The sequence below is a fragment of the Stylophora pistillata genome, chromosome 6 (genome assembly GCF_964205215.1).
Source record: "Stylophora pistillata chromosome 6, jaStyPist1.2, whole genome shotgun sequence".
NCBI lineage: Eukaryota > Metazoa > Cnidaria > Anthozoa > Scleractinia > Pocilloporidae > Stylophora > Stylophora pistillata.
Genome location: NC_142524.1, coordinates 13434707 through 13459696, shown reverse-complemented (window position 1 = coordinate 13459696; position 24990 = coordinate 13434707). Strand labels below are relative to the sequence as shown.

General features: G+C 37.3%; 2 protein-coding genes and 1 non-coding gene across 4 annotated transcripts in view; 1 reads left to right on the top strand and 2 right to left on the bottom strand.

Moving 5' to 3' along the window:
* Window positions 1–24990, top strand: part of LOC111326494 (abscission/NoCut checkpoint regulator) — a 152091-nt gene that overhangs the window by 73386 nt on the left and 53715 nt on the right. The window lies entirely within an intron of this gene.
* On the bottom strand, window positions 2773–24668 carry LOC111326502 (endoprotease bli). 2 transcript variants are annotated; one of them, XM_088762591.1, is made up of 20 exons: window positions 24215–24664; window positions 23209–23319; window positions 22260–22322; window positions 20821–20946; window positions 19809–19873; window positions 18476–18561; window positions 17293–17477; window positions 16903–17127; window positions 13765–13865; window positions 13438–13568; window positions 12097–12211; window positions 11186–11520; window positions 8980–9102; window positions 8553–8732; window positions 7538–7717; window positions 6117–6161; window positions 5295–5405; window positions 4225–4341; window positions 3672–3782; window positions 2773–3256 (listed from the first exon to the last, which is right to left on the bottom strand). In XM_088762591.1, the coding sequence occupies exons 2-20, from the start codon at window positions 23296–23298 to the stop codon at window positions 3147–3149; spliced, it is 2499 nt and encodes an 832-aa protein (XP_088618717.1). In that variant the 5' UTR covers window positions 23299–23319; window positions 24215–24664; the 3' UTR covers window positions 2773–3146. The 2 variants fall into 2 exon arrangements, with proteins under 2 accessions (XP_088618717.1, XP_088618718.1); XM_088762592.1 differs by lacking the exon at window positions 7538–7717 and having other exon boundaries at window positions 24215–24668.
* Window positions 23627–23699, bottom strand: Trnan-auu (transfer RNA asparagine (anticodon AUU)). The gene has a single exon. It is a non-coding gene; the product is annotated as a tRNA-Asn (tRNA).

The window sequence follows — 24990 nt, the reverse complement described above, 5'->3', positions numbered from 1 at the left end:
CACTCTGTCTACATACATACATACATACATACATACATACATGCATGCATGCATGCATGCATACATACATACATAAGTACATACAACCATATATCTTTACCATTTGCAATCCAGTCTTTAGATCAGCAGGCTTTGGTAAGGTGTGAGGCAGTGGTCCCAGATAACATTTGGCTTCATTTTTTGGGCGACGCACCGATATTTTCTAAAGAACAAAAGATAGGGATCTTTAAGTCCTCGACAGACGCTGAGCGGTAGGGGAGATAGGGGTCAGTCTGTAGGTCACTCAATAATTGCTAGCATTTATTTCTGAGATATTTATGAAAAGAAGAGAAGACCACTTGTAATTGTTAACACTGAGTGGTTTAAATTACTGATAACGACTCTTGTGTGATAGTTTGATTACTATTATAATGTTACCTTTCGGCTGTGAAATCAGTTTTTCCAGAAGCGATGAATATTATGAGAGAGTATTAATTTTCCGTAGTTAGCAGATACAGTTTATTGTTATGTACTACTTACAGTTCAACTGCCGATAAATCTCCCTTTTTTGTGTGTAGTAAGAAGTGATTATGTACTTTCTTTGGTTGAAAGGAAGGAAAGACAACTTTGTTGTCTTCACAGATGGCAACAGCTACACGATAAAATTGAAGACTGACAGACTTTTTCCGTATTCCTTTCAACGGCTAACTTTGCAATGTCCCAGCTCAGACATTTGGCGTAAAATCTGGCAACCCATTTACCTTATTGAAGTCAAAAAGGTAGTCCGCTTCGGCGAGTCCATTGTGAGCCGGAACGTGGAAGTACTCAAGATTGTTTTCCTCGTCAATTCTTATCTTCTCAAAGAATTTCGTTCCTCTCTCCGTGATGTGAACTTTGTACTCGTTCTGGTCCACTTATTCCACGATTTTATCTTGTGCAATCTATCAAAAATATGCAAAACTCAAACGGTGTTTTACTAAAGACCAGTTTACAGACATTTGATTGAATTAAATGCTTCAATTCCTTCACATGGTAAGGGAAAGGCTCTCGCATCAATCTCGCCTGGAAAAATTCATCAATTTCATTGATTGAAGGAGTTGAACTAAATTCATTAATCGCCTACCAACTCAACATTAGTTAATTTTAATCAACATGGAGAAGATTGAAGCTACTTACCGCAGTAAAACTTGGGTTAAAAATACAGAGATATAAAATCGAAAGGGTTCCAGTTGTAATAAAACCCTGAAATTGAACGAAAAAGTGAATTAAATAAAATTACAGATTCGCGCAGCCTGAGATCACCAAAACCTAATTTTAACGGACAGCTTGAAGGAAGAACGCTGAATATTCCTGGATGCACAGATCTAAGGCTTTGTGAAGACCACTGAAGATGTACACTGAAAATATAACTTGATGTGACGAAAAAGCTTCAAACGATTTTAAAACAATTTGCACTTACCATGGCAGGTTACAATCAAGAAAATGGCTGAGTTTTTTTCGTGCGTTCTTGTCACCTGACAAACTTGGTTTGCGCTTTTCAGTAGAAAAGTGTTGGCGGGCTTTTTATGTCGTTTCACAAGGAAGTGAAATGAGAAACTAATGTTGCGGCTACATAAGACAAAAAAATGTCTCGAGCAACAGAGGAAGTATTTGAATTACCTTCAAAGGTGGTTTGTGAAGTTATTACTTCTGCTATAGCTTGCAGTCCCCAAAATCCTGTGTGTATCAGCGAGACACAATCCTACTTTGCACACGGGCTTCAGCTTTAGGGACACTCTGAACCATGTCTCAAAACTTCCGTCAATGTGAACGCGGAACGTATTTCTAGTATCTGTTACTTGCTCTATTTGATTTATTTTTCCCCCATCGAGACATACGTATCCAACATAAACAATGTTTAATAATGTTTAGTTAAGTCATCTATGATCTAAACGCGAATTACTAAAACGCTAAACAAGTGATAGCTAGGTAGTCATAAAGGTCTTTACGCGCTTAATGTCTTTCATCGACCAAACGAAATCAAACCAATCGATGCAAAACACGAAGCGAAGCAAAGCAATCGAGGCGATAAAAAAAAAAAAAAAAAAAATACGATTATGACTGAACAACGCTGCCTTAAACTATTCCTTAACAGACGCAGAAAATAAACTGCTGACCTTAACTTCAACAGACACAGAACTTTAACCTGAAGTAACGAAAATATTAAATAAGAACTAAATAACAAACTAAATCAAAGTCACCACCAGATAAACAATAGACTGTTCTCTTAAAAATATCGCGCTTATCTTGCACTAGGCAATAAGGTATTTGTTGTTGTTAAGAAGATCACAAATAGACACAACGTCATGAATATTTATTCGTATGGTACTCGCCTGCCTTTCTACTGACGCGTCGTAGACGACAATCGAAATCGGTTCACCAGGTTTTTTTTATTTGTTATGGTCCAGACGGTCACAAATAGACACAAAAGAACTTTTTTTCTCTGTTACTCCCCTAACTTTCTACTATAAACTTGTCGTACGCGACAATCAACATCTGTTTACCTGGGTTTTGATCATCACTGAATGTTTGGACGTGTAAGAATCTACCAGTGGGTAGCTAACGAAGGTCACTAATAGACACAACATAATATTTATTTGCTCGCTTGACTTTTTATTGACGTGTCATATACAACGATCGAAATCGGTTTATAAGGTTTTTTTTTATAGACACAACAGAACTTTATTTCTCTGCTACTCGCGTAACTTTTTACTATAAACTTGTCGTACGCGGCATGCCCCGTACACATACAAATCGTTTTAAGAACACTTTTATTCCAAGTATGTGTACATAATTTTTTTTCTTTTTTAGACTAGTTTGTACATAGTCATATATAGAGAGTTTTTCGCATTTATGGTTTTATTATAATTTCAATTTGTATTTGGAATTCATTTATTCCTAGTTCTAAGTAATTGTAACGCAATTCAGTCTACGGACTGCCATGTTCGATATTCTAATAAACTATCTATCTATCTATCATGTTTACTGTTGACACGAATTTTAAATTTGAATATTGCTCATGTAATTAGTATGCTCCTGAGTAAGACCGAGACGGTCGAAACGTCGAGCTAATAAACCAACAAAGCTACATTGGAGTTGGCCTTTTGAGCAATCCAGAAATATTTAGCTTAGCACGAGAGACAAGTCTTCCGACACGCTTTCTTAACCCAAGATTCAGAACATGATCCGTCGTTGAAGTACTTTTGGCACTGTGAATCAGTCAATGCATTCTTGCAAACTGAAAAAAAGGTATAAAGCGCTTTTTTAAAATTTCATGAAAATTCTGACCTTTGCTACCATCAGGAAGAAGTTATGCTAGGGGTAAAGAGCCCATCGACTCTATCAGAAGCAACAAATCTTTCTTCAGGTACTTCAATGAGCAAGCCCTTTATCTTGTTGTTGTTGTTTTTTACTAAGGAATTAGTAACTTCTTACTTCTTCCCATATGTTGTCACCACGGCAACCGATTCTTTAGGAAATTTTCGAATTCCTCGAAAACAGCCCATAAAAACAGAGGTATTGCACGTTTTTGGTGTTGAATTGAAGAATATGTTCCAGTGAGAATTGCCGAACTTGATAAAACTTTCTCTGTAACATTCCTTTCACAAATGATTAATTTTTTAACATGACTATTGAGGGCCACTAAGACTAACCTGGACATAATCCACACTTCGCTTGACACATCCCACGCATTGATGGATTCGAACACAATCCATCATCAAAGTACTTTTGGCATAATTTTTCAGTTGCAATATTGGCACACACTGAAAAAAGACATTGAAAGAATTCATCGAAATGTTAAGCAACAGGTTGAACAAGAACGAACCAGCTGGTGACAATTCTATTAGCTTTCTCTAAAATAGGGATTGAAATCCGAGGGCTCTTTAGAGGACGTGGCATTGCTATGTTAACCACATATGTCCAATGAAAATAATAATTTGTTGAGAGATCATCAAGAAACAAACTGGAGACAAAGAGTAAAGCATAGTACACGGAGTATCTTTATCATCAAGGAATTGGAGCGATCAGCTTGAACGTATCTTAAGAAATTCCCTCGTAAGATGTACAATCCTCAAAAAGATTAAATTTTTGAGCCAAGTAATCTCAAGAAATCATAAATGATTCTGTTCTTGATACGATCTCACTGCTGCTTATACTAATTTGAACTTGTCGAATTTCGAACAGTTGGCAAAAGAAGGTATTTACCTGGGCAACTTTGTGTGTTGCATTTCCTTGATTGTGTATATGGTCCCCGTCTAGGACAGTTTCCCCCTCTCTTACATGAACGCAAACGTTGCTGAGTTCCACCATGAGTGGATACAGCTGGAAATCAATATAGTTGATTTACTTTATATTTTTGGGATGAGTGAATTATCGCCCTGCTCGGTAATTATATATCATCAATGCATTTTCTACAATTTAATGCAATGCCAGCCGTCAGGACTTTCAGTCAAGTGGAGCTACAAAATCATTTAGTTTGCTTTGTTGACATTCCTAAAATAACTCTTAGTAAATATTTTTCATTATACAGCTCGAACAGTTTGTTTTAAAAGAGAAGCCAGCAAGTAGAATACTGATGACCTAGTCCTCGCTTGAGGAACAATATTCTGATATTTCGCCACGGTGAGTTGGATACCTCACTTTCGCTCTAAAATTCAGAGAAAAATTATAGCTGTATTATCGTCGGCACTCTTACACAAGAAGTAAATTCTAATTTGTTAAGAAACCCTTGCTTTAACGACCTTAATTGAGCTTTATCCACCAGTTGTTGTCACTTTTGGTTTTTGATATTTTTATATTTTAGGTCTTATTAACCGAGCGGGAGGTCTGTTTTTGGAGAATCTTGACCGAGGTCGCCAGTACAGACCTCACTGTGTTCGGTCTGTACTGGCGACCTCGGTCAAGATTCTCCCATACAGACCGACCTAGCTCGGTTAATAAGATGTTTATTATGTGGCTGTGTCTTACATGCCAATATTTTATATTCTTTCTGCCTTTTTTTTCTGGACCGGTCTAGATACCAGTCTAGATGGGAAAATCTAGACCGCTTTCAATATTGATTTCAGCCAATCAAATTCGTGAATTCGCTAGTTCCCGTCCTAGTGAGACACAGCCATATAATAATTACTCCTCTTACAATTGCGAATACTGTATTGGTAGGAATTCTTCAGTAAGGATTGTTTCAGGTTTAAAAAAACACTTGAATGAGAAATTCAAATTAACTGTAGCAGTAACACATAGTCTCACATTCAAGGGAATACATCAATAAGACAAACCTGGACATAGACCACAAGTCTTTCGACACATTCTACGAACTGATGGATTGGAACACATTCCATCATCAAAGTGCCGTTGGCAACTTGTTGGTGATGCAATGTTCCCACAAACTGAAACAAATATTGCAAAGTAAAGAGAACCTCAATGGGGTCAACATTTAACCGTCAAAAGGCCAAAGTAATAATCTTCAACAACAAAAATTCAACATCAAAGATTTTGACCAGTCAGTAAAGCAGCTAGCAGTAACTGTCAAATGAATCAAAAACTGCTTTATGAAGACTAAAACGGTACTCAATATTGCCGAAGGTTGATACGTTTATGCGCAGGTCCTTTACATTCATTTGAATTTACACTTTTATGCGCAGAACTGACCTCCTTCCTAAAACACTTCCGGTGTTATGAAACTTTAATCGTATGTTTAAAAATGACGGTAGTTGATGATTTGCGAGAATTTTTAATCAACAGGTCCATTAGCCGTTGTCATAAAAAGTTAAAATCTGTGAAAGTCAGTGCAGAAAAGAAGTTGTAAAAAGGAGTTCTTAAAATAATCTTACGCATTTAAATGAAATATTTTGCGCAAAATCTACTGGACGGTACCTGTTTACACTGCTACAAGTGGGTTCTTTACCGATGTTGACTTTTACCTCGAAGTTAAACAGCCACGGCTAGGTGACCTGTTCACTTGAAAAGCTCTCTAAGTCTTTCATTGACAAAATGCTTAAATACAAGAATAACTTATCTAGCATCGATGACTAAAAACAATGAAGTGTTAACAAAAGGTAATGTATCCAAAGCAAAAACAAATATTGATAACGTTTTACCGTGATTTTGGTGACTTTCGTTCCGCTGGGAGAAACCTTCATCAACTAAGATAGAACAACCAAGAAGATGTATGGTCAATTACGACAATAACGACAACGAAGGTATCAGGCATGCAGTGAGTGGATGAGAACGAAACTAAATGAAATGACAGTAACCGGATAAGGTCGGGAAGCACTTAACAAAGCCAGAAAGTTTCGATCCCAAAGTCTTAAAATAGGAGAGACCTCACCAGATGAAGTATACGAGGAAATATGGTAAATTTTTAGCTCCATCGTTGAGCCCAGTTCATAGCCTGACTCAGAACATCCTAACAAGAAAGCAGAAGATCTAGTCGGAGCCTAAAATATTGCATTTTTAGTTAACTTATTGCTCATATCAGTCTCCAAAATGAGCTTATGCACCACAACAACTCCTGTGAAGAATGATTGCGCCAGAAGCTAGAGACTCTTTATTCCGGCTGAAGGGATACGCTTGTCCAGAAACCATGGAGAACATACTCGTTTGTATTTGAGAAAAAACCTGCACCTGATGTTAAGATTTACGCTCTAGAATAAGTATAACAACAACACAAAATACTGGTCGTTACCTTCAAATCAAAATTTTTGGATGACTTGCAAATCTTGGCAGGTCGAGGTTTCCAAATTTATTGAGATTTATTTCTCAAGACCTTGAATTTAGTGCAGAGATTGCTTGGTACCTTTACCTTTATTCATGTTGCCCTGTTGCTTCGGCCATAGTTGCCGACCAACTTCTTATTCGTGTATCAGAGAGCATGATTTTTTTTAACATATCTGAATCAAAAATTACTTTTCAAAACTAAAATGGAGTCAATATTGCCGAAGGTTAATAAGTTTATCTGCAGGTCTTTCACATTCAATTACTTTTACACTTTATGTACAAAACTGACTTCCCTCCAGACACACTTCTGGTGTTCTAATACTACTAGTGTGTTTAAAAATGATGTTAGCTGATAATTTGCAAGAGTCTTTATTTAACAGGTCCATTTGCCGTTGGCAAATGAAGCTAAAATCTGGATAAAGTATTGCAGAAATGAAGTTATCAAAAAAGAGTCCTTAAAATACTTTAAAGCGCTCCCTGCGCTTGACGGAGTTCTTCATGGAGTTTTATAAAAACAGGTAGAAACAGATGGTAAAATGAGTTTGAGGAAATATTTTGCGAAAAATTTACTGGACGGTACTTTGTTTACACAGCTCCAACTGAGCTGTTTACTGTTGTTGAATTTTTGTCTCGAAATTAATCAGGACGGCTGAGTGACCTTTCACTTAAAAAACCCTCTGTCTCTTCCATTGAAAAATTCTCAATTACAGGAATAACTTATCTAGCATCGATGACCAGAGACAATAAGGTGTGACAAAAAGGTAATGTATGTAAAAAAAATCAAATTTTGATAACGTTTTACCGCGTTTTTGGCACTCAGCATGGCTGCTACATGACCTTTCGTCTTTACTAGACCCTACGCATGGCTTCCCATCAAACCTAGGTCGCGGACTGTTACAGGACCGACGACGCTCCTGAGTTCCATTTTCACATTCCACATTGCAGTTAGACCATTTGGTCCATTGCGAGTAACCTCCATCAACTAAGATAAGACAACCAAGAAGATGTATGGTCTATCACAATAATAACGACAACGAAGGTATCAAGCAAATAGTGAGTGGATGAGAACGAAACAAAATGAACTGACAGTAACCGGATAAGGTCGGGAAGCGCTTACCAAAACCAGGAGGTTTAGATCTCATAGTCTTAAAAGAGGACAGACCTCACATTCATGAAGTAGACGCCGAAGAAATATAGTAAATATTGGGATCCGTCGTTGAGCCCAGTTCATAGCCTGACTCAGAACATCCTAACACGAAAGCAGGAGATCTAGTCGGAGCCTAAACTATTGCATTTCTAGTTAGCTTATTGGTCATTTTAGTCTCCAAAAATGATAAGCTTATGCACCACATCAACTCCTGTGCAGAATGATAGCGCCAGAAGCTAGAGACTCTTTTTTCCGGCTGAAGGGATACGTTTGTCCAGAAACCATGGAGGACACACTCGTTTGTATTTGGAAAATAACCGCACCTTATGTTAAGGTTTATCGTCTAGAATAAGTATAACAACAACAGAAATACAAGTCGTTACCTTCAAATTAAAATTTTAGGATGACTCGCAAATCTTGGCGCGTCGAGGTCTCCATTTTCATTGATTAGAGGTTTTTGTTTTTGTTTTGTTTTTTTTTTTTCAAGACCTCAAAGTATGCCTTTAACCTTTAATGCTCTGCAAGACCTTTAACTGCAAACAATGGCATCAGTTTCCTTCGTTCACTGCACATTTAATGTTCGTGTACGCTGATTATTTAAACCGTGAGTGGAATGCTAAAGCGTGAAATTGAATTTAAAGCTAAATCCCTCCTTGATATTATCCTTTACCTGGGCACCTGTAACCTCGACAACTTCTTAAATCTTCACTTGGCCCTTTGCAGTCTCTTCCATTATTTTCTGGTGGGGGATTTATGAACTTGCGATAGCGTTTTTGAGTTCCTTTTCCACATTTCTCACTACACTCTCCCCAGTAGCTCCACCATGAATAACCACCGTGAATGGGGATTTCTGAGGACGAGAACAAATCTGTTAGATTTTCGGGAATCTGAGAGAATTTTGAATTTGGTGAAGAGAGTCCCTGATAACTATTACTTTATTCATGTTGTCCTGTTGCCTCGGCCACAGTTGCCGACCCACTTCTTAGTCATGTATCAAAGAGCATGATTTTTTTAACGTATTTGTGGTATAAAACAGTTTAAGAATCAATTGATATCCTACATAATCATGAGTTAGTTTTTTCTTGTCGTCACTTTACCTCTTTTTCGACGGTCAATGTTGACAACCTTTACTTTCTTAATATTTCTGTGGACATGATAGTTTTCAGCGAGAGGATCTTTCTTGGTTCCATAGAGAATAAGCTTCAAGCCAAAAATTCTACCTGTTTACGAAAGAAGGGTATACATACATGCATACATACATATATACATACATACATATATACATACATACTTTATTTGAGAAGTAAGTTGAAAAAAAAGGCAGCCAGAGGCTGATGTGGACCTACTATTACAAATAATTACAAAATACAAACATTGATAATAAAAAATTTACAAATATGATATTAAAATTAATTAAATTAAATTGAATATTATCTTAAATGAAATTATAACAATCTGCTAATCAAATGTAAATAAAATTTTTGGATTTCTTGGTAATAACGACAGCTTCTTCATGAAACTAAAACGCGTTCAAGTCGACATGTAATTTTCTAATAGTATTTTTGAAACTGGCTAGATTCTCTGGTAGGAAGAGCATAAAGTAAAGCCGACCAAGTCGATTGAATTCTTTTATTTGTCAGCTCTAAAACTGTCAAGTTTTTTTCTCACCCCAGAAGGTCACTAGATAATACAGTAAAAACCCGCCTATAAGAACTGAAACTTTTTATTGTTCCAATATGATAATAACGTCGAAAAGAATCATCAGAAAAAAAAATAGAAAATTATACGGAAGGAAATTTGCGATGTGTGAAAATTGCTTTTTTTTCTAGATTTTCTGAAATTCCGCTCCGTATAGTTTTTTAAAAATCTTTGTGCATTTTCCTTTTAAAGTGCCAAAATCAATCACGGAAAATAACCACGGGGTCACCGGGTTAGTTTTCGAATTATTTCAGCCACAAGCTAAGAATATATGAACTTCATATATTCATTGTATCCAAATGCATCTTAATACGCCTATGAAAGCGTTGCCATGGAAACTGCTAGTGACGAAATGACACCTGTTTTTAGATAACCAATTATTCTATAATTCAACCCCGTAAAAGTGTTCAACTGGCCTTAGTTAGTCTTTCTGTTGTATTCTTTCAAAGTTACGAACCAACAAAAAGATGAAAACCGGTACGAGCCATCTTAAATGGAAAGACAAAACTGGCACCCAGCAAAAGTTCTCATTGAATGTGATTTTAAACTTAACAAGTCTTGGCAACATGAATGGAAACAACATAAATTAGCATAAGCCATTCTTTAAAAGTATTGTAAGCATTGATAGTTTTCTATTTCAATGGCGGTCTTACTCTGCAAGTAGAGTAATTGTTACCTTTTCTTTCTGAGAGAAAATAGTTCATCTAACTGTACAAAAGCTAAGTTCATTTAACACTTTTCATCTTTCGCCCCGAATTTATAATCAGTTGACACGTTTGAGTAGCGCGTGCTCTTTTGGAGGCGGTACTTTGGGTATGCCCGTTCTTCCTCGAATTTTCTGTTTATTCTGGTGTTATGCAAAATATTTCAAGTGCAATTCAAATCTACGCAACGGTTTCCTTATAATTTTTATATTGCAAATCTTGTTTTTGTTTTACCAGAACTAATTTAAAACTGGAAATGTAAGAAGTTCAGGTAGAAAATGATTTTGTAACTGCGTAAACCACTGCGTAAACGTAACTGTATTTAACGTGATTCGTTAGCTAAGATGACGAAGCATGAAGATTGACATCTTAGTAAGTGTCACCTTTATAAGCCTGTAACAAACATTTTTACTCAGAGCTGAGCTAGACCTCAAAGTAGAAATTTGTATAAGAAAGGAGAATAAAAAATAGTCAACTGCACAAGAGTGTTAGAAAAATCTTCTAACACTTACAATCTACGCGCTGTTTTCGTAATTCCACCAAGTAATCGTACTTGAGCCATTTAAAGACGAATGTATTTAGTTGATGACAATACATTTTATTCTAGCTATTGTGCGTACATGTAGCTACATAAGTTAAATGCCGCATTTCAATGATGTTCTAAGCTCAAACACTGAAAAAAAAAGCTTTACCGCTTATAATTGTTTTTGCTTAGCCCTTGAACTAAAAAAAAGGCATTTGTAGAGAGCTCTTGTGAAATATTTTAAATTGGGCATTAAGTGTAATAGTTCACTGATACTTAGGGCATATCTCAGAGACACCTGTCTTAAAAATTAAGAAAGTAAATCATAGATAAAAGTAATAAGGAATCTATCACATTCTTAAAAGATAGTTCTCAAACCTTTTCTATTGTTATTCGTTCTCCATCTTTTTCTTGCTTTTCCTATCGTTATCTTCCAGTCACCAGTAGGCTCCTCCCCCCAGTAAGCCAGGCTAGTTACTTGCAAGTTTGTATAATTTTGGAAACCAGCATAAGTGTCCATTACCCGTGGGTAAAGAAGTTTTGACTCAGTTCGACCAGGTGACGTTAAAACCATTTCCAGTTCACCTCGACGAGGAAACTGCAGATTGATTTCTGCTTGTACATGCTCTAAATATCTGATACCGCAGTCTGTGTGCCTCAGAGTTAAGGTGAAGCGTGAGTTTTCATGGGAACGAATCACCACTCTAGAGGAACTTGAAGCTTAAAGAAATGAAACTTTAATACGTATCTTTCAGAACAAGAGGAATAAATAGCCCCAAACAAAATCCTCCATCGACTATGTCTTATTTGATACCAAATCTACTCAGTTATTTCTCAATGATTACTTTGCAAACTTTTTAAATGTGACCCTCAAGTATCATTTAAAAGTAACATTTGGAGAAAATCTTAAAATGTGGACGGTACGAAACAGTTATTCAATGACAGTGGATGACTGAAGGATAGTAAATTTTAATAAAGATCTACGAAAGAATTCGTTTTCGACGTTTCAGTGTCGTCTCAACATCAGTATCAATTAAGTGTTTGTAAGAGTCGTAACGAGTCAGTATAAAGTTTGTTTAAACATGTTCGCATTCCATACTTGTGTGATGAATAAACACCATGCAAGTGTTGTTGGAACGGTAAGATTTAGAGACCTAGATAAGTTCCAGTTTCTGTATTACTAACTTTTCCCGACCCCTACGAGTATTTTCCTGACAATGGCGTTTGAGACGACGATGAAACAATAAGTTGCACTAATTGCAGTATTTTGACTGCTAGTAGACAATTACTTTGAGACGTCTAGCTTGAGTTCACAGGAAAGCTGTTGAGGTACAGGACGCCAATTCTTCGCATATTTCACCATACTGAAAGCATCCATCAACCCAAATCCAAAGTGCTTGCTCACTAATGCACAAAAAAGAAACTTAACACTTAGCATTGTGAATGTAAGGGGTTAACGTGCATAGCTGCGGACTTTCGAGCGTTGATTGGCTGGCTTGGAGGTGACTATTTACATCCAAACAGTGAATAGCTTCCCGTTGTTTGCGGGTTAAAATTAAAAGAAGCCATTTTTAAAAACGAAACAGATGTAACAAAAAATACAAAGATGTTCACAAAAAGTGTTGAGACGGCACGTCGCAACCTCAGAAACATTCTGACTGTCCTAAGAAAAGAGGATAATAAAAATTTTTCACATAGACCACTTTCATAAATGGCTGCCGGATTAATATTCTTTTGTTTAAATTGAAATTAGCCCTAATGGCCTCGTTCTCCAGTACAAAATTCAAAACAATACATTATCTGAAGGTGTAGTCTGATCGTCCGGGTGAGTGTAGTCCTGAGAAGGACTGTTGTCGGTGGCAGTGACTGACGTTTCGACAACCTGTGCGGAAGTCTTGACTCTGATGATGACTTCCGCACAGGTTGTCGAAACGTCAGTCACTGCCACCGACAACAGTCCTTCTCAGGACTACATTCACCCGGACGATCAGACTACACCTTCACATGTTACCCCCGGGTTCAAACCATTTACTGCAATACATTATCTCAAGCGAGGCCAGTAGGGCTAATTTAAATTTAAACAAAACAATATTTACAGGGCAGCCATTTATGAAAGTGGTCTATACAGTCGATCACTCAGCAAGTGAAATATGAAACACTGTATTTTGCAGTTTAGTTTCAAGACCTGTTGCCTTACTTTACATTACTTTAATAATTAAGTAATACAATACAAAGACTAGAAGTATTGGCCGTGAAACCCTAAAAAGGAAATATTTCACTCACTAAAGAGTTACCAAAAGAATACAATAACTGAATAATTTTTAAGTAAAAATTTACCGCTGGAAGGTAAATAAAAGCATGTAGGAGCTCTAATAACACTCGGAAGATAGAACGGCAATTTGAGGTCTTATATGAGAAATCCCATAGTGCATGTGTAGTGCACACAATAAATACGTTATCATTGAAATGATGCCACATGATAAAAAATCTATGAGGGGGGGAGTAGGTGCTTCTCTTCGAATCCTTAAAATTTTGCAAGTGCTTTTAAACTCAAGAATTCTCTTGGGGCGCTTTTCTTTTCTTTAATCCTATAATCAGACTAATATCTGTAAGCTTGATTATGGACCCACTTTTTAGACCAGCAGCATTTTCTGTCCAGATAGGCCTTGAGCGAGAAGCACTCCGAACTTTCTTGGCAGGTCTGATGGGCTGGGAACTTCTAACAACTATATGTTGAACGTCCCGCCAGGTCAGGTTTGAGCTGTAAACATGTTCGAAAAAAAAAAATGCTGATAATGTTTACACATTATATTTTCACATTTGCCGCTTTAAAATCTATCTAGACTGTTGTTTATTTGTTGTTATTAGTATAATAATCGTTATCATTGTTGCTACGTCATAATAACTATCGATACCAGGCATATTGACGGATCAATCAAGATTATGGGTTGTCTTACTTTGCCTGGAGTGCCAAGGCAATTATACCAGAAGCCATTGCGGTAGCGCCAGAACTGCCGGGGAATTTCTCTGTGCAACCAGCTGATCCTTTCACTGTGACCTTAAGTTGATTATAACATTAAACATGACATGAGTATCTCTTGCGCTGTAAGGTGATAATGGAATATAAGACGATACACATAGGTTATGAAGAAATCCATATCAAATGGAACCTAAGCAAGGAAGACATTGATCCAAGTCCCAAGCGAATGCGGAAGTTAACAATTATTTAAATATGACATGAGTATCTCTTGCGCTGTAAGGTGATAATGGAATATAAGACGATACACATAGGTTATGAAGAAATCCATATCAAATGGAACCTAAGCAAGGAAGACATTGATCCAAGTCCCAAGCGAATGCGGAAGTTAACAATTATTTAAATATGACATGAGTATCTCTTGCGCTGTAAGGTGATAATGGAATATAAGACGATACACATAGGTTATGAAGAAATCCATATCAAATGGAACCTAAGCAAGGAAGACATTGATCCAAGTCCCAAGCGAATGCGGAAGTTAACAATTATTTAAATATGACATGAGTATCTCTTGCGCTGTAAGGTGATAATGGAATATAAGACGATACACATAGGTTATGAAGAAATCCATATCAAATGGAACCTAAGCAAGGAAGACATTGATCCAAGTCCCAAGCGAATGCGGAAGTTAACAATTATTTAAATATGACATGAGTATCTCTTGCGCTGTAAGGTGATAATGGAATATAAGACGATACACATAGGTTATGAAGAAATCCATATCAAATGGAACCTAAGCAAGGAAGACATTGATCCAAGTCCCAAGCGAATGCGGAAGTTAACAATTATTTAAATATGACATGAGTATCTCTTGCGCTGTAAGGTGATAATGGAATATAAGACGATACACATAGGTTATGAAGAAATCCATATCAAATGGAACCTAAGCAAGGAAGACATTGATCCAAGTCCCAAGCGAATGCGGAAGTTAACAATTATTTTACATTAAATCTACTTTGAAACTCTGACTGGTCGGAAGTATATAGTCAATATACAACAGGTTGTAAAGTTGACATGATAACCCAATATTCAGTTATCTCGTTGATTTCAAATTCTGCAGAGCCCGTCGTCCATGTAGTAGTCTCAAACTTTTGCAAACTCAAAGGGAAGTGTCTTCTTATACAGATTGTCTGTTTCATTGAAAATGTAGGCTTCGGTATCAATCGATTACAGTTTGATACTCTCTAAAACATTTGTAAGATCGTAAATGTCAGTTAATGTTTTTAATACTACTGAGTTTTTCAGCATAAAGGAATATTTTGACCGCCACAAGTCATTTTTTTTTTTCATTTTAGTTTTAACCGTTTGTTCGTTCGGCTCAGTCTTTTCAACCTTTCTACCGTTTTTCTATACATCTTCCTATTCCGTCTCACTCTTTTACAATACATTTATCCGAATGAAAGAACGTGTTAACAATTCGTTTATTTTGGAGTCTCGAGAATGGCAGCTACAACATTTATCCTGTTCCAAATTTTTTTACCCTATCAGCCAGAAGGACTAGAAATAATGCTGACAATTCAGTTCTCCCGTTTAGGGGTTCGCAATTGAAAACTTTTATGATTTCCTTTTTAATTAACGTATTTATTTGGTTAAGCACTGCGGCACTATTTGGAATTTCGCGCCTCAAGTGCGGCGCTTATTCGAGAGCGACACTTATTTGAGGGTTGCGCCTATTTGAGGGCAGTGCTTACTCAAACTAATAAATAGTAGCGACTGAGTGATGTTCTATATTTTTGCTTTATCATACAGCTCGTAGCGTCCGTGGGCAAGATGAAGCGAATCCTGTGTTCTGATTGGGTCCCCGAGCGGGCAAGATGGGCCCACCTTGTCCGTTGAGGACCGCCCGCTTTGATCCAGCGCGAGAGAAAAAGTGCATGGAGTTTACTTGAGAAGTTCGTCACTTTTGGAGAATGTCAGTGACGAAGTCAGAAAAAGCGGCAGAAGCACAGTCGAAAAAAAAGAGAAAAAATTAAATGAACCTCTTAGATAAACTGAGCTTCAAACACAATTGATTTTCTTTCCCGGCTCTCGAAATAAATAGGTCATTCTTGATTCTTATTGTGGCGAATTTTTTTTCACTATATCATGACTCCTTTATTGACCAAACTTTTTTGGTCAAGAAGGCTGGATACTAGCCTTTTGTTCTTTTTTTAGTTTTTATGGACCTCGACTTCGTCTCGGTTCATAAAAAATGTGAAAAGAGAACTCGGCCAATACTCAGCCATCTTTGACCTCACACTTGGTCAATAACACATATATATTTTCCATCTGAACGAAATTGTACAGTAACTGATATTTGTCTCTTTTGCTATTTTTCTATTTAATTAGTTGTGTCTTCACTCAACTTCTATCTAACTGATCATTTCTTGAAATTAATTTACGAGCTATAGCATGGAACAGTACATCTCGTATGCGTCTGAATATGTGCAAAAAAAGGATATCCATCTAGCTCCCTCAATTATGCAACTGCTTATGAAGGATCGCAGCGTGCGAAAGATTTCTTCGACTCAGCGCCGCATCAGGATCGCGGCGTTTATTAACCCTTGACCACAGAGTGACCAGCATCTAATTTCTCCTTACAACATCACCCCTAAATCACACATTAAGGTCAGGAGAATAAAGAAAATGATCACCAACTAAAGGAGGTCTTGATGGTTAAACAAATTCTTCCTGTCAGAACCTTAGGAAATGTAAAGAGAACAATATGGAGAATATGTAATCTGATGTTAGGGTGACGGTAAAGAGTTAACTTTCGGCGCTCACTCGGGTGATTATGGTAGGTACATTGAAATGGTATCGCAAAAATCATTTTTAATCATCGTCAATCATCGTTAGACAACTTCAAGTATTTTCCTCGATAGAGGAAGTCAACGTAGCGGTAAAATTCAGAGATTAATTGGGCGAGGTGCGTTTCTTATTATTTAAGTTCATTCTCAAGGAAAGCAGTGAAAAATTATAAAATCAAATCCCCTGCAACTACGATCGTATTAGGTCAAACGTAACGGCTAAGTACAACGACAACTACGTAAAATATACGAAAGTACACAATCGCACTCACCACAGGAGGTATATATTTTCCATATCTAAACATGTCTTGTCCATATGTCACAGCCATGATGGATGCACACGGCTCAGCATATGCTGGTATGGTCCCATCATGATTCACTCCAGAGATAGCGATAGTATAGACACTGTTTACATAACCATTATACGCACAACTGTCTGAAAGTACTCCACCATTTCCCGCTGCAAAGACGAAGATGGAGCCCTTGCCTTTGCGACCCTAAATGGTGTATAAGTGAACGCAGGTGCCAATCAATTACTAGCGTGACTCGCCGAAAAGAGGATAAATATAGGGGATAAAAGGGCTATTAATAATTATGATTTCTCTGACAAGAAGCTATTAATTGCCCAAAAAAAGGAGTGAATTAAAAGTTTGGCTTAATACCAGTCGAGTCCCATTGTAGAGCACGTCTCTAAGTTGAGAACCAGGCCCTTCCACTTCGAATGGCCTGTCGCCGGGCCCCCAGCTGTTGGAGTAGATATCAATCATGTCTCTCTTGAAGCTTAAGGCCTTGGCTTCTAATTCATCAGTTGAATATCTGTTGATGGTCTCGTCGTATAATCGAATGCCTAGCGATAGGAGATCAAAGCAATAATCTTTTAAACAGCCTTCATAGAAAATGTAGAGTTCATTAGCCATACATCATTTGACTTAAGTGTAGCATGTTGTTAAAGAGGCTGAACAATTGTTACTATAGAACATTTAAAAGTATTTATAACATAACTTGTAAATTCGTGCAATCAAATTCAACAGCGCGAGCGTGCTTCAATTTTCCATTGCGCACACTGGTGACGTCAGCAAACAAATGCCTCGCGAAAAAATATTTTTCTCGCGAGTGACTTCAGCATTTTTCATTAAAAAACGGGAAAAACTTCCGCAAAAAAGTTAAACTAGACATGGCAACAAGCGAACAAACCGATGAAGATCTGTCTACTTTTTCTTTTGGAATGGATTTTTTAACTCCCGAGAAAGAACCCAGAGAAAGGGAAAACAAAGCAATCATCGGTTTCATCTCGTCTCGGAACTCTAACTTCATTTCCACGCATGAATGCACCTGACAGTTTTTGACCAATCTGAGACAAGATCATTGAAGCATGGCGAAATACTTTTCCGAAACAAAATAAGCAATGCATTGAAGTGTAGGAGAGGGAATTTCTGCCCGTTTTACACAAACTACAGCGTTAAAAATGTTATAAAACAATTGGTTTATACGTCAGCTGTACCTTCATCGAGATAGAAGCACTTAGGAAGTTTGGAGAGCACTCAAGAAGCTAGAGTTGCTCTCGGCTACGCCTCGAGCAACTCCTACGCATCTTTCGAGCTCTCCAAACTTCCCGCGTGCTTCATATCTCGACGAACGCACGCTGACGTATGAACCAATGTTGTTAAACGACAAAATATAATGATATGATATGCGCACGCCCAGCGTGAACTACGCCTTTGTTGTAAATTTATTTATATCGGTCAAATTAAAAAGTGTCCAATTCATTTGAACTTACATGCAATTATCTTTCATGTCATTGTACGAGGAAAGATACTTATATCAATTTCTTTCTCGATCTCTTACTTGAAATCTGTGATTCAAAAGCGATTCCCACGCCACACTTCGTATTATTTCCTCCGGCAATTATCCCAGCACACTGTGTTCCATGACTGAAATTTAAGGAAGAAGCAAGACTATTAGAGCCAGATTTACCTTTCGCGTTATGCTCTGACCGTTCAAAGCCGCGGGGGCTTCTCAAGATCGTCGTCGTAATTATTGAAGCATTTTCCTTTTCTCTAGTCTAATTTGTTAAAGGGAGATTTGGAGCTCTTGGAGAATACTCAGCATTGAGAAAAGAGTGTTTTTTTGTTGTTGTTTTCAACAAAACTTGACGACAGTTGTCTGCGAAGTTGAATGGCGTTTCTCTCAGTTGTCAACACGTCATCGTGGATCACACTATAAAGATTAGGTATTATTTGTCGCTGTTAAAATATTATGTTTGGATCTTTTTTTGTAATGTTCTTTCATTAAATTACTCCTTTACCGCTCTGAATTCTCTCTTTTTTCATATTATCTCACAAAAATGTTTATCATAGTCAATCAGGAGCAGGGATGGCGCAGTGATGGGAGCACTCGCCTCCCACCACTGTGGCTCGGGTTCGATTCCCGGACCTGGCGTCACACGTGGGTTGAGTTTGTTGTTAGTTGTCGTTCTCGCTCCGAGGGTTTTTCTCCCTCCGCAAAAACCAACATTCCAAATTTCAATACGATCTGGAAACAGTGGACAAGAAAAGCCACCCAGTGGAATGTCCATTGCAAAATTATTTATTATTATTATCAGAATGAAGCAATTTTTTCATGCACAATAAAACAGAACATGGCTCGGATCTATTGCATGTTGCGTACGAGCAATGAACAAAATGTCTGCACATATCATTTGTCAAACAAGAAAAAATAAGGTACTTTTGTAGATATGTTGATAATTTGCATCCCTTTCATCGAACGAAATGGGTCAGACCTGTGAGCCACGCCACCATTCGATATTTGTAGCTATAATCATACACTGGAGTTCGTTACGCCGTAACAAAACGAGCGAGGACGTTCACATCAATACAGCCACGCTAAAATTTGACGTTTTTACGGTGAACTGGAAGCTTCTGTTTGGGAATTAAGTCCTAATTTAATACGTTCTTGCACTCGACGGGAAAAATATGGATGAGGCCTTGTAGCCCCTTGAATCATTAGACCAGCACAAGGATTTTAAAACAATCAAACAAACTTATAGAGACGCCAAATCTGCTAAACAGACAAAGCACTTAGAACTGATTAACCTTCGTGAGACTTAAGTTTCAAATAATTTTGGCAAAACACTTAGTAACAATTATATTACTGCGCCAAAGCGAAATCGATTACGTACCTGTCTGAGTTATGATTTGCGTTTTCCCTTCGGTTACTCAAAAAGTCATAACTCGCCTTAAAATTCTATTATAAGAAAAATAAATAAATATAAGATAAAACAGCCACAGTTAAACGTAGTTATACACAGAACAAATATTTTCCGAGTCACGCGCAGAGGCACATGGAAATAAATGATGTACACTTCCGTGATATTGGGCTTATTGAGGCCTTCTCTTCAGTATTTTGAACTCCCTCTTCAATTTGACATTAAACCATTTGCCCAGCTTATCGTTCTTCCCTAGGAAATGGCTGGCGAAGACTAGGGGGTCAATAGTTGGTGAATTGCGCCAGAGATTTGGAAGCATGCATCCAGGGCAAAGTTGGAAAAAGGGGTGGCATTAGAAAAGTAACGCAATGCAGTACTGCAGTGCACTCAGGGGTTGACAGTCGAGAGTTCAAACTTTGATTTGTGCACTTTTGGCTTTGATTAGAAATCCCTACTTCCCTCAGGTAAAAAGAAAGATACAAGACCAAAAGTCACAATATCTACATATGGATATAACTGTAAACGTTGTTTTCTCAGTTCTTCACTCGTATCTCCTATAAACTCATCCGCCGAATCACAATCTCAATTTTGCTTTTCCTACACATTGAATGCGGAGATAGATCGGAAAGATATGTTCTGAGAATTGCGTTTCTTCGCTTAACTTCCTAAGTATGACAGAGTAAATGTTTTTGTTTCTAGATGTGCACCACATTTTAGTTTTTGTTCGGTCTTAGGAGGCATTTCCTTCCCCTTCAAGTTGACAAAATTGCATTTTACTTGTACAGATAAATCTGTCGGCAGTTTTGACTGGCTAAGAGAAGACTAAAGAAGCAACGTATCTGCACGTTCTTGCCATGTATTTTTTTCGATTTGCAATAAAGTGAGAATGCTTTATGAAACATCCAGTCTGTTTCAGTGGTGAAAAATATTCAACTATTACTTGAGATTTGTAAGAAACTAGATCTTCTTTCGGAAAAAAACTCACCAAGTTCGAAACCAAATCAGGATGATCGTTGTTTACGCCATCATCCACAACAGCTACAAGAACTCCTTTCCCGGTATAACCTGCGCTCCATGCTTTAGCGACATTTAGAGACACGGTTGTACTATTCTGCAAAGATAAAATAAATTTTTGATCAGCTAAGATTTTTCTTACCTTGCGCTAAATTATAATTAAAATATAAGTTAAGCTTCAGTTCTAATGTTGAACATAAAAGCAATAAATCACACTTTCTATCAGTTTACAGGCTAATAAACCACGCGGGATGTTGGGAAAACATGAGAAAGAATTGCAGATCACGAGGCCCAAACGAGTAGTTTACAAACTTCTCTCGTGTTCTCCCAACATCCCGAGTGGTTTATTACGCTGGTAAATCGATAAAAGGTGTTTATTGCTTTCATCACGCCTGTTTTGAAATCACTGGTGATCACGAACCGCACCATTCTTCGCACTAAATCTCATCTTTTCCAAGCCAGTGAGGATCCTGTACAACACAACAGCCAGTCAGATTTCAAGGCTTGTTTTAAGAACCCAATAATATTAGAGGAAAATGAAAGACAACTCTTGCAACTTTTCACCAAACAGCTCAGCATCGCATTTCTACACATTAAAAAACCTGAATGTATTTGAGCAACTTAATTTTGCGATTTCAAAATGATGTAATAAAGTGGTAATTGAACTTCGTGTCGTATAATTTTTTATCTAAAATCATACCTGTGATTTGAAATCAAACTCTCACTGCGTGCTTTTTCGATTGTGAAATCACTCGCGTTTGATTTCAGACCAAATTACAAATTACCAATATTCATAAATTATACATAAATATAAGAGAAGCTCGTCAAAAAGTGCGAGAAACCAATCAGAGCGCCCGAAACTTTATAAATTGTCGGCCACAAGAGCAAAGACTGAAATTAATTAACAAATTGTAAAGTAAACTGTCCGAAATTAGCGATATGAAAGATGAAGGCATAAACTTTAAGTACTACCGAAGCCCTCAAACTCGACAGTAAAAACGCGAACTCTGTGGCCAGAATTGGCCAGAATCGAAAGACAACAACATCGAGCCATGTACACTGGTTCTAACGCCGTTCAGCCATTTTTTTTTTATTCGCAGTACAAATGTTATTTTCACTTGTGAAGATATCATGTTTTCGCGTGAAAGCTCGACTGCTTTTTGGTGCTTATTAGGCTTGGGTGCTTATATAATACTACCTCATATCATTGTTACTAAAATTTTAGCTTGGATTTTAATCTTTTATTTCTTGTTTGTTTTGCATTCGGTAAACATTATTACATTACTTTGTCGCATATATCGGTTTGGGCGTGATAAGTTATGACATTGCAAACAGCAATGGATTGACACCTGGAAGCAGTGAAGTGTAAAAATGTTATTACTCTAGCAGCTTGAAGAAAACGAAACTTACCAAATACCATGATTGGTACTTCCTCCAGTCTTCATTTTCTTGCCGACGCTGATTGAATTGGCGCTAAATGCAATAAATACGTTTATTTTAGAATTTACTTGGAAAATTTAAGAGAAAATAAAAACTCTGATTATATAAAAGTCGTTAAAAAATTAAACGTTTATCATTCCAAAAAAAATTTAAGAAATACAGTAAAGGAGTTCTAATTATAAATTTGCATGGCATGCTAATGCAGATTTGGAATTCAAGGATATAGTTTTACAGTTATTTGGAAGCTATGCACTTTGCAAGTTCCTAGTTTAAAGTCTTAGAGCCATTTTATCAAACCTCGTGTTTACCTAAGAAGTAATTAACAAAAATCTAGAAAAGGCTGAGATTTTTATGATAATGAGTGCGGCTATAGTAAAATTCTTTTCAAAGGGCTAGGGCCACACAACTTGGAGAAACCCTTTTAACCCTCACCCTCTTAGTCTAGGAGCATGTTTGCAAGAAGGTGGGGGACCCCAGGTAGGTGAGGTAATCCGTCTAGCTGTGGTCGAAATATAGCCTGCGATTACATACAATCTTGTATGCGTCTACATACAATCCCGGGATACTGGGGTGAGATTATTGGTGCGCTAGTAAATATAACATGAACGCGACCCTGACAAGGCGGATTACCCCATCTTTAGACGTTTAATGAACAATTGCTGATAGGGTTACCCTTACATGTATCCCGCCTACCTGGGGTCCCCCATCTCCGTTTAAATAGACCCCAATTATTTTCATTCCCCGGCGAACCCTTCAGTGACCGACGTCATTCGAATTCAACTCCTATCACTCTTATAACCTGAAATATATTTCCGTTAAGGCGCTTGCAATTGTTAGCTGATTATCACGCAATCTGGCGTCTGTAAGTTTGCGCAACCGAATAAAAGTGAGCAAGTGACATAAACCATTTATTACTTACAAGTCTGTCTTGAATCCGTTGTCCACTGCTTAAATCTGACATCAGCGATGAAAAAGTAACGAAAACGATTAAGGAAGCGAACAACTTCATTTCTATGTTTGTGGTGAGAGCCTAAAGAAGATAAGAAAAAGAAAAATTGGCAGTCTGAGACTGCATGTGGCTACTGATATAGCACAACTTGTATAGCATTAAAAATAACTAGGTTGTAATGATCCTAGAAAGTAGTGTTGCAGAGAGTTGTCTCACATGCCAAACAGAAAACCTGCTGCATACCAGTATTTGTGAGTGAGCTGTTTCACAAGAGAAAGGCGTTCAATCAAAAATAAATGGTAACAAATAATCATATGAACAATAATAGTGAATAATATTTCTATTGCCGCTACTTATGCAATAGCGAAAATCAGACCTGAAAAAAATCAGGCCTGTACGGGATTCGAACCACTGACCTCTGCGATAATAGTGCAGCGCTCTACCAATTGAGCTAACAAGCCAACTGGGAGCAGGCCGTTAAGTTGATTCGTAATAAACCCGTGATGATAAATCAGATACAATGAATATATGAAGTACAGGCCTGATTTTTTTCCGGTCTGATTTTCGCTATTGCATAAATAGCGCTATCTACTGCGAAGGATCGTGCATCATACGTATTTAATACCGCAGTTCAAAATATATGAACTTCATATATTCATTGTATGCCGCATTTCCCTGCAATTTCAATATATCAATCATTATGCAAATAGAGAGAATTGACAGTTTAATCGTCTCAATCGGTTTACCAGGAACTGGATTAATCTCAGAAGGTTAACTAAATAAGAGGTCTTGAAAACACTTCGGTTACAAGATGTAATCGGGGCATGTTGCTTATTGCGTGTAAAACAAAAAAGTAGCTCAACAAACGATTTCAAACAATTTATGAGCATACTTCTTTGGTTAATTCGTGCTTTTGTCTTTGTATTAAGAATACATTTAAGATTATGAGCTGTGAGCGATTAATTTATCGACTTACCCGAAAGAAAGAAAAGGCTTCGACTGTGAACTCTTCTCAGATAATAAAATTCTTTACAGCACTATTTCACTTAAGTTTCTCTCTGTTAGTAACACAATGATAAAGTAAATCCTTCTCTTTCCGAAAATTGGTCTCGTTAGAATAAGTACTTATCTCCAGAGGGTGATAAAAGTTGTTCTGATTGGCTAATTTCAAGTTCTATAATAGCTGAAAGGCTGAAGGAAGTGATACTTGAGTTCCAAGACAACATGTTTCAGCAGAGGAGACATCTAAACTCAAGGAACCCGATTAAAAGTAAATAGTATTAGCGAAGGAATCTTTAAGCACACAAAAATTAAAGGGTTAAAAATTGTTATGTTACAAATCAATACCATTTCGTTAAAATTACAAATAGTTGAAAGCGAATATAATCATGTTCTACGTGTAATTACATGAGGAAGGTAACTTATTATTTCCGGCTGCCTGGAACCTCGTTTAGCTTTAGAACGTGCTATATCCAGGGGAAGTCTCTAAAGTCCGGAAGTTGGGAAAAATATACTATTAGCATTTTCCCTAATTCTACAGCACGTACGCCTTTCAAAACATGTTATCAATACTACAATTTTCAGATCCAATCGTAAGCAGCCATGTGATGATGTGCTCTCACAGGAATTAATCACGCGCCGGTCTTTAGCTTTATTTACTCCAAGTCTGTCAATATGCGACAAGTCGAAACAGACACTGTTTAGTCCGTTATGATAAACGTGTGGGGTCAAATACAAGTCTCGCTCGTGTAG